The sequence below is a fragment of the Excalfactoria chinensis genome, chromosome 10 (genome assembly GCF_039878825.1).
Source record: "Excalfactoria chinensis isolate bCotChi1 chromosome 10, bCotChi1.hap2, whole genome shotgun sequence".
In the NCBI taxonomy this organism is placed as follows: domain Eukaryota; kingdom Metazoa; phylum Chordata; class Aves; order Galliformes; family Phasianidae; genus Excalfactoria; species Excalfactoria chinensis.
This window is the reverse complement of record NC_092834.1, coordinates 9511404-9521634: the sequence shown is the minus strand read 5'-3', so window position 1 is coordinate 9521634 and position 10231 is coordinate 9511404. Positions and strand designations below refer to the sequence as shown.

At 41.2% G+C, this 10231-nt stretch overlaps 1 protein-coding gene across 2 annotated transcripts in view; it reads left to right on the top strand.

The window, feature by feature from the left end:
* The first annotated feature begins 66 nt into the window (after positions 1 to 66).
* The window catches only part of GALK2 (galactokinase 2), a 49423-nt gene continuing 39258 nt past the window's right edge, over positions 67 to 10231 (top strand). The window contains exons 1-4 of one of the 2 annotated variants that reach the window (XR_011904845.1): positions 67 to 1037; positions 3254 to 3342; positions 4440 to 4563; positions 9273 to 9363. Coding sequence is in view for 1 of the 2 variants with exons in the window: in XM_072345463.1 (XP_072201564.1) it covers positions 985 to 1037; positions 3254 to 3342; positions 4440 to 4563; positions 9273 to 9363 (357 nt within the window). In the remaining variant the exon portion in view is untranslated. The remainder of the gene's footprint in view (positions 1038 to 3253; positions 3343 to 4439; positions 4564 to 9272; positions 9364 to 10231) is intronic. The other variant, XM_072345463.1, reaches the window with a different exon arrangement.

Sequence of the window (10231 nt, the reverse complement as noted above, 5' to 3'; positions counted from 1 at the left end):
CGGCTGCGGGCGGCGGGCTGTGTCACGGCGGCGATGCGTGTGGGAGGGCGGCGGAGCGCTGCTAAGTTTGCGAGCAGACACCGCAGCACCAGGTTTAAATAGGCCTAAACTGAGGGAGAAAAGGACCCTTAGAGCTCACGGAGCCGCTGAGCTCGTAGCGATTTTACCGTCATCACTGCGAGCGCGAGGAAAAAGAACGTGGCACCTTGTGTCCAGCACCTTGTGTTCTCATATCTGCACGGGGTCTGGTCTCAGAGGCCTGGTGGTGTTTGCACTGGATTATGTCGCTAGAGATCTGTTGGTGTTCCGTGTTGTAACGGCTTCTTATATGATTTTGTTTGGTTTTGTTCGCGGGGCCGCTTGTCCTTTAAAGCCTCGCTTCCAATTCTGTAACCCTTATTAACCTGAGGTAAAAAAACCGCCCGGGCGAGGCGCCTGACCTGCGGCTCCATCCGGGAGGGACGTGGGTCGCGATGTGCTTTTCCTCAGCCCGAGATTTAAACCTCCTGAGGTGACTGAGGGGCGTTAAGACAATCGGCGGCACCACACGGCAGCAGCGGGCTGTGCTTACAAGCATGTCCGACAGCGCAGCTCCCCGGGCTGACCGCTGGTTTGATGCCGAGTGGAAACGGAGTCGGCTCGGCCGGGGGAGCGGCGGAACCGCGCCTCGCAACGGAGGCAGGAAAATAAGGCAGGAAAATAAGGCCGCGCTGGGTGCAGTCCGTCAGTGTTTCTCCGCCGCCAGCCGCGCTCTGACACAACGAGCGCCACGCGCGCCCATCCCGCGCCGCAGCCGCCTCCACACCGCGCCGCGAGGCGAGCGGCCCCGCACTGCGACTCGGCGGGACGCGGCCAAGGGGCCGCACGCCCACAGCGGAGGAGGCCGGGCCGGCAGCTCCGCCACCCGGAAGGACGGCGTCCGCCCGTCTCGTGACCGCCGCAGCGACCGCCCGCCTCCGCCCGGGGCCTCGGGGAGGGGTCGCCATGGCAGCAGACGCCCCCGGCACCGTCCCGGTGCAGCTGGTGGAGCAGCCCAGGTGGGTGCTGGCCGGGCGGCCGCCCCGCTACAGCTTCCCGCCCGCAGCGCGAGGCCGCGTCCGTAACGGGGGCGGGCGGTCGGTCCGCGTGAGGGGAGAGCGGGGCGCGGTCGGCTGTGCCATCCGCCTCAGCTCGGCGGAGCCCGGGGCGGCTGGGCCGCGTGGCCGTCGGCGGGCGGCGGCGGGCTGAGCCTCGCGCGGAGCCCCGGGGCTGCGGCCTCATAAGGCCTTTCGGCGAGCTGGCTGCCCGCTGCGGCCGGGCGTGCTGCCGCGGCAGGAGGGAAATCACCCTATGACACTTGTAGGGACTTGGTGACGGCGCTTATCTCGGCATCAGATTGCGCCGTCTCAGTGCGAATCGCGTGGAAGGCGGTTCAGCATTTCCAGAGTTGAACGTGTCAAGCTGTGAGGGATGCGTTTGCTTAACACTTCTGATGTAGGTGCTTACATTGCAGCATGCCTGTCGCAATAACAAGGCCGAAGCCCAGGAATGGCCTTTCATGAGTGGTTGTAAAACCCACATTAAAAAAAACAAGATCAGTCTGCACTCAGATAAACGTGCCTCCATGGCTGCTCTGCTTGGTGCTAACACCGCTGTAAACGTGTCTGTGAAACAAGCATAGTGACAGAATAACATTAACATCTAGAATTCTGCCAACAGATTTATTTTACCAGGGACTACAACAGCATCATTTGTGTAATTTAGAAAAAGGGATTGCACAGTGAAATGGCAGAAATTGCAATTGCTAATTGGAAGTGATAAACCAGTCGATATTAGAGAAGATTGTAGGCAAACCAAAGAGGGAACACAGTTTTGTTGCAGGGCTCCAAGGCAGAAAAGTGCAGAAAGATCTGTTTGAAAGTTCACAGCAAATATTGTTTTGTAGCTTTCCACCCAGAGGAATCTTACCAAACATTTGAATATATGTACTGAAACAATAACACAGCTTTGACAAACAAGTACAAACTAAATAACTGACTGTGAAATTTTGTAACATCTGTTTCCCATTGCTGTCTTCTTACTTAGCTTTGCATTGACCAGGAATCCAATTCTAGTTTTAATCTGAATGTAGAAGGTTCCTGTTAATGGATTTTTGTTATTGCACAAAAAAAAACCTAACTGAATAAATGCTGTGTGCTTTCAAGTCACTAGGGAAAGACCTGTCCTAATGATTAGTTTTCTTATCTTCTTACTGCTTTATCATTTTCGTGTCCAGTTTATGTTAATGAAAGTCAATGAGTTAATGTGTATGCTAAATTGCATTAAGGTCGTCTTGAAGTGCATCACAACATCAAATCACTTATGCCTCAGTAAGATAATGGCGTAATTCCATCTCTGCCTCTTTTTACCCAGTATTACTGTATGACACATGGAAGCATCCCAAGTTTGCAAACACTGAGTGGAAGTTAAATATCTTTGCAGTCTCATGAAAGAAAACAATACGTCAAATCTTTCTCTGTTCTGGAATTTTGACGCATCCAGAACTTCTAGATGGACAATCTGATGGACAATCTGAAGAAGCGTCTGTTGCTGTAAAATTGTAAATGCTGCCTGAATAAGTCACAGGGACAGTCAGGGGTTTGGAATTTTAGTTCTGTGTAGATCTATTGGTACTGAAATGGTGCAGAGTCTTTATGAAGTTTGAAAAAGTCAATACATAGAAGAAGATCTTGCTGAGACCTGGTGTGACCAGATCCATCTCTGAAGGGAGTGCATCTCAGCTTGTTCATGTGACAAGCCCTGATGCCACCTATGAGCCATCAATCCATGCTGCCAGAGTGCGGTACAATAGTTTTAGAGAGCTGTGGCATAGGAAATGTAGGGGAAGGCCGTGATGTTTTGTTGCCACAACCAACCCACTCTGCCTCTGGCTAGAGACAACCTGGACAGAGCTAAAGCCAAGCCCCTTCCATCCTTTTCAAGAGGACAAAAAAGCAATAGTCACCTTTGGATATCTAAATCCTGAATCACTTTATGATTACTTGTATTTTAAAACACATTTCTTACTAATGAGGATGTTTTTTAAATAGTCATCTGTCACAATGTTAGGTGAAGAGCAGGAATAAAGAACTCAGTGTTGCTCCTGATATCACAGAAAAAGCTCCATGTACTTCAGAAGTTGAATCAAATGTACTTCAGAACACATTTTAGGCTGGAGACTTCCTGCCTTTTATCCAAATATTGTCCCTCTGAAGGTTTCCAACTTGCCTTTCAGATTGCTGAAGCTGAAGGAGAGTTTTATAGCAAAATTTGGATCAGCTCCCAAGTTTTATGTTCGTGCACCAGGGCGAGTCAACTTAATAGGTAAAAGAGCAATATTAATCTTTTGTTATTTTATCTGCCATCACAAAAGTATTGTAATTTAAAACATATAATCTAAACAGTTTTTTTTTCCTAGATAAGTTGCTTAAGTAACTGCAGTTGCCACATATAACCGGCCAAACAGCAATGCGTCTGATGAAGCATGAAATGACTCTGCCATGCTCTCTTCTTCATTCAGCCATAGAGATGTATCCACAGAACAGCTGGTTGCAATTCACTGGCTGCCTGGAGAGACACTATTATTATTTATCCAAACCTTACCTGTGTTTCTATGGCAGCCTTATTATCTTTAAATTTCTCTGTGTTAGGTTTTTGCTTTCCCTAGAGCTCAATTTCTTGTGTATTTAAAACGAGTAACCATAGGCATGTGAAGACTCTGTAAGTTAAAGAACTTCAGAAAACAGAGCTTTAGTCCTTTGTGCAACTAATGATAATTTTTATCTCGGTGTTCTGCGTATACCTAAACAGCATGTGTTAGCTGTCTTGTTCATGAAGGCAGATGTTCACTACATGCATTTCATGTCCGAATGCCACCTTGTGTGTTGTACGTATCTGGGTTAGTTATTATTATAATTTTCATGGAAAAAAGTTCAGAAATTTTATGGAAAGAAAGGCCTCCACCTGCTTTGTCCAGCAGCTAATGAATCTGCCACACGTGCAGAGGAAACCACATAATGGAAGTTGTGTACGGCCTTTATCTCTTCCAGTCATCAGTTAAATGTCACCAATCAGAATTATATTTTCATGCTGACACAAAAGTGTACAAAGAATGCAGTTGTTCTCATTCTGAACAATAGAATTTGTAGAAGTCTTCAATTTTCATCACCCAATGTTAAAAGATGAAGATTTGTACATAGATGCAATAGATAAAGTCACTAAAGAGAAGGTCTTTGTGTGGAAATACAAAATGGAGGAAATATACCCCAAACTATCAGATGTACTTTAAATAGTAAGAATTGAGGCTATACTCGGAAGTTGTCTAATATAGTAAACAACACTGAGGTCTGTACAAGCCCTGCTTCTGTTACTCTAGAAAGACATAATGCAAAAATATCTTTAATTCTCTGTCTCCTTGGTAGGAGAACATATAGACTACTGTGGTTATGCCGTGCTCCCGATGGCTATAGAACAAGATATCTTGATTGCAGTAGAACCTGTAAAGACTGAAGTTGTGCAATTGGCCAATACAAATTCTTCGTACTCGTAAGTAATTGCTTTGTTTATTCACTAGTTTTTATGAACCTCTTCATGCAAGTGTATTATAGGTTAACTTCTGACAAACTTAGATTGCAATATGGTGTTTAATTGTGTACATGGAATGATACAATCAAATGGAATCCAATTCGATCAACGCTGTGCATATTGGTTTAGAACAATAAGTTCTCTGCTCCTGTCTCCCACTCATTTTCAATCACTCTGGAAGTGCAACCCTCTCTTCTGTTAGCTCATCTTTCTTGATGTAACCTTCTCTACTGGCAGCAGTTCAGTTTCTCCTGGGGAAGGGAGTGAAATGTTTTGTAATCAATTACTGCATATATAAGCTAACACTCCCTCACGCTGGAGAACCTGGGGCTGTATTTTCACAACACGAGGGCTTTAGCAATGATCCCGGATCAGAGATACTGTATTCCCTCTTCCATTTCCTCCACAGCTGCTTGTACACAGAATCATCGAATAATTTAGATTTTATGGGCACTTTGGAGATCATCTGGTCCAATCTGTGGCTGACGGAAAAGTTACAGCAGGTTGTTCAGGGCACTGTTAATTAAAGTTTTGAACATGTCCAAAGCTAGAAACTCCATAAACTCTTTGAGCAACCTTTTCTCCAGTTTGGATGCCCTTGTTGTGAAGAGTATTTTCTTCATGTCTAATTGTATTTTTTCCTTGCTGCAGTTTGTCTGTTACATCATTTCTCTGTATATGCATAAGAAGAGTTTGGTTGTATCTTCAGCGGAGCCACATGATGAGTGGTCAAAGACACAAATTAGAGTGTCCACTATAATTTTCTTTTGCAGACTGAATAAAACCAGCTGTCCTCACCTCTTTTTAATAAGTGATGTGCTACAGTACCTTCATAACCATCATGATGGCCTTATGCTGGACTCTCTACAGTCTGCCAGTTTCTTTCTCTTATTGGGAAGCCATCAAACTGAAGAGAGTATTCTAGATGTGTGCTCACAAGTACTGAACATATGGAAATATTCCTGCCATTCTTTTCAGTTCCTGCTGCATTTTTTCCACCTCCTTTGTAAACGAACAGATATTTGTGTGGTTGCTTGACAGTTCAGATCAGGTCACTCATCCACATGAAATTTCGTGGGCATTTGCAAAAATCAAATCAGCACCATCTTCACTGGTTTAAGCCAATAGCAAATAACTCCTTTGTATATGGCAGCACAAGGACAGGGACATAGTGCCAAGAGTGGCAAGTAGTTAAGTATCTATTCCTGCTTAAAGCTCAAATCTTATAAAGATATGTTCTGAGATGCCACTTGCAGGTTAAACAGTTAAAAGCAATTTTCACTTCCATACAAGATATAAATATTGGAATACTTTACCCTCACTTTGTGGAGTATATTTTCACAATATGACTGGGCTGAATTAAGAGTTTGCCACTCCCAAGTGGGAATGCCCTGACTTTGTTTATTTTATCCGCAGTTTCCTTATCTGCATTTCCAACATTGATACACCCTCTGCCTTTTAGTAGGTGTAGTATTTGTCTGACCTTAGGATAAAGTGTGCTGTTCACCCATTTTTTGCCTGGCTAATTTTCTGTTATTTTAGTGAGTTGAACTGTAATGCACTCAGCACAAAAAGATAACTCAGGGCTAACAGTGGGAACGTGCAGTGGTGAGCAGGGGGGGAAGGAAACTGAGTGGGACCTTTACCTCTGAGGAGAAGAAACCTGCTATATTGCAAAACCTTTCTGCAAGACAAAGTTCCAGAACTGCAACAGCTTTGGCTTTCTGAGGCACATACAGTTTCTACCACATCTATAATTACAGCCTTTGTATTCAATTTGTCTGCACAGTCACTATTTTTATATATCTGCTTTGGTTCCATTTTGAAATCATACATTTTAAACTATAAGCCAAGAAGAGATTTCAGAACATGGCATTAAGCATTCTCTCTTTTGTTGAGACACTGTTGCTTAAAAACAAAGTGAAAACATGCCCATAATTTCATAACAAATAGTTTTCAGCACTTGTAATGTTACATCATATAACAAAATTGTTGACAGTGTATCTTTTCCCCAGACTGCTGCACTGGCATAAACCTGTGGTGAATACCTTCCACTAACAAGGACCAACATAAGCCTCTATAAAATCACTGTTATCTATTTCATTCTTGTTTTTGAACTGGTAAAATATCTAACAGTTCTGTAGCTCTCATCCACTCCCATTGCTTGTGTTAATTTTAGGAAAAACAAAACACCGTTGTGTTTCCTTTTGTCATAAAGCATCCCAACTGATCAAGTCATTAATGATTATTTAGATTAAGATGCTATTCAGAAGTTAAAGACTTGAAGTTCTGGATACCTTCCTTTCACACAGCATCTTTTTAATTGAGAAACACACGTACAAAATGCTTTCAGAAATATCAAAGGATGATAATTATCTGTGAGTTTCTCGTAGCATAACCTGAAATTTTCTTTAAAAGGTCAGATAAACTAAAAAATCTACAAAACATTGAGGGTCTGTGAGAAAATGCCTAATTGGCCTTCAGTAGTAAGGATTAATTACTAATCAAGGAGGGAAGAACACATCACCCACGGGTTTTCTTCACATTAATTAAAAAACTGATCTCTTCTAATTATGCAGAACAATTGTCGGGATGTTGTTATTCCACGAAACTGGAGTATGAACCTTTTAGTGATCCATACTGCACATGATGTTATGATGTGGAATATTGACAGCAACATTACAAAACCATGACACCAATTAAATGTTTCTATCTAGCACCGGAGGAGGGGATCCTCCTGTAAAATAGCAGGTGTGGAATAGAAATATTGGAGTATTTTTACCTCAGTGGTAAATTCTGCTTACTTTTTTGTTGTTGTTGTTTTAACCAAGTACTTCTATCAAGCTGCCTACCTGCCAGTATGGGGACAAAAGGCAAGACTGAAGATTTACTGATTTAAGATAAAGTTTGGACATTTAGGAATGAGTTTTTATAACAAATTGAATGTGATAACAAAAAAATAGACTTAAGCATTCTGGGGACCTTGCCAGTTCCACATCCTGTGTTTGTATGAATTATGTGCATGTGAAACTTGCCAAATTCAAAGCCAACTTTTCTTTCTTTTTCTGTGTGAGAAGACTTAAGAAATATGCAAAATGCATTTTAAGAAGTGGTTATTTTCATTTATCTAGAGAACCAGCAACTACATCCCATAGTGTCTTTTGTTCATTTAAGCTTAACTTCATATGATTGCATAAAAATAATTATGCAGATAAAATATTTTATAACTGCTTTTCAAAGAGGACTTCAAATTCATTTTCCTTGAATAACTACACATTGTTTTGCATCATTTTTGCTGTTTAAAAATAACCATTTTTGTGTAAACCAAGCAGAAGCAAGCATAGGATTATTTTATTCTTCATGAATTTTGGCAATCATATTTTAATGTACTTTATTGTTCTGATTTTGTTTAAAAGCCATAAGAGAAACAATTTTGTTTTCTTATCTGGAAGACTGTTCCAAAGACACATGAATCAAAATTGGAAGAATTTACTGCAGTTCTTGAACGTTCCTTGTATTGCAATCTTAACATTCCTTTTCAGATCTTTCTTATTACTCTGCAATCACCAATAATTTGCACTTACTTTGTACAACTCTTCAGTGCTGCACTGCTGATGAAGTCCTGTAAGTGGCACTATTCAGAACCATGCAGGTTGAAAAAGAGCAATTTATGAAACTGTACAGCAAACTGTGATAGCTTTATACTGTACTGAATATTGAAATGGAATGTATAAGCAGCAAAGTGGTCACTCTAAGTTGATACTTGAAGCGTGAGATCTGTAGGTTGTATACTGGCAGTACATAGCTAGCATTAGACTTCATGTTTGTATGAGCACAAACATCACAGCCTGCCGGGTTTTAATAATTTTTTTAGCTTTTCCTGACATTCTAAGTGCATTTACCTTTTCTTTGTTGGACATCTGCTGTGCTGGCTTCAGGTAGATACAGTTATTGGGTGTTTGACAATATAGACTCGTAAACAGTCTGCCTTTTGTGTTGATTAATGCATGAATCTCCAAGGCCTCTGCACATCACTGCATGTACATTTCCAGAGAACCTATCTGTAGCACTGGTTCCTTTAGGAACATTCAAGTTTACCATTTCAACACTTTTATTATTTCAAAATTCAGTAGGAAAACCATTATCAGCATTATCCTGGAGATTAAATTCCGAGGAGTGGATAAGCTGTTATTTTAATTATATCCTGTAACATACATAATAGAATTTTGCAGCAATATGCCCATTTTAGTGACCTGCCATTCAGAGCAAATGATGATTAATTCCTGAGCAGGGATCACAGGAAAGCCTGAAGAATATTTATTCTAGGTTTGACTAAGTGATTACTTGGATTTATATTTCTCAAAGAGATTCAAGAGAGCTTACACAACTGTTGGGAAGTTATGCTGCTTTGACTGAGGGTGCTAAGGGAAGTTTATTTCCTGAATTTATGTAAAAATACCCCTATATATTATGGAAAACTTTATACTTCTATCTAAAATATACTTTAGAACTGACTCATGAAGATCTGTATGAAAAACCAAATGTACTGAAATAAACGATTAACATAGAAATGCTTTTGTGCATCAGCAGATGGCAGTAATAAGCCATGTTTTTTTTTCACACTAAAGGTACCGACAAGTTAAAGCCACAAGGCTTTTCTGTTTTTGCAGGGATTTCAGTACTAGTGTCAATAACATTCAGATTAACAAAACCAAACCTCAGTGGCACAGCTACTTCTTGTGTGGACTGAAGGGTATTCAGGTAAGCCAATTCATTTAACTTATGAAATTAATGCAGAAGCGTATCTATTCACCTTCAACATACTTACATACTTTCCTGCATTCTCTCTCTCTCTCTTTTTTTTTAATATACAATTATTTGAAGAGGAGATTTGAGTGGTTTTGTTTTAAAATATTGCAGTGCTATATTCATATTTATTACATACATTATGATAACAGTTACTTATTTAGTAAAGTCATGGTCAAACTCATGAATCAAGATGGCATTTCTATATTTTAGAGTAAAGATGAATATTTCCCAATGGAATCACATAATTAAAGCTTTGAAAGGTTCAGAGGCTTGTCTGCCAGGACACAAAGGTTATATTTTAGTCCTTTTCCTCCCATGGAAACATTTTAAAAAACACAATTAATTTCCATTAACACTGAGAACCTACAAGTCATGCTCAGCAACTGAGTGAAGCTGACTCATGCAGGAGGTAAAAGAAATCATAAAAATAAATAAACTGCATACAGAAGGAATAATCCAGTAAGAATCATTTCTTATTCAAGACTAACAGTGTGGAATCTGAATGGGAATTTCAAAATTTCCTAAGTGAGTTAAGAGTACAGCTATGCAGGAAACGGCACGCGTACGGTAAAGGCTGGAACAGTGAACAGACAGACGTTTTCCTGTCTGCTCACTTGAGCTTTATCTTCTCCTCTGTGAGCTAGCTTGTCTCCGGACTGACTTGAAGACTTGCTTGTGATACCAACTGCTGATTGTCAGTATTGTCCTGGGAAGCAGCCTGAACTCAGAACTGGGGCTTCTTATTAATCTCACCTGTCTTCTGCAGGTGATTCATGGCCCTTTGAGTTAAAAAACACAGTAACTTCTCAACCCAATGTCA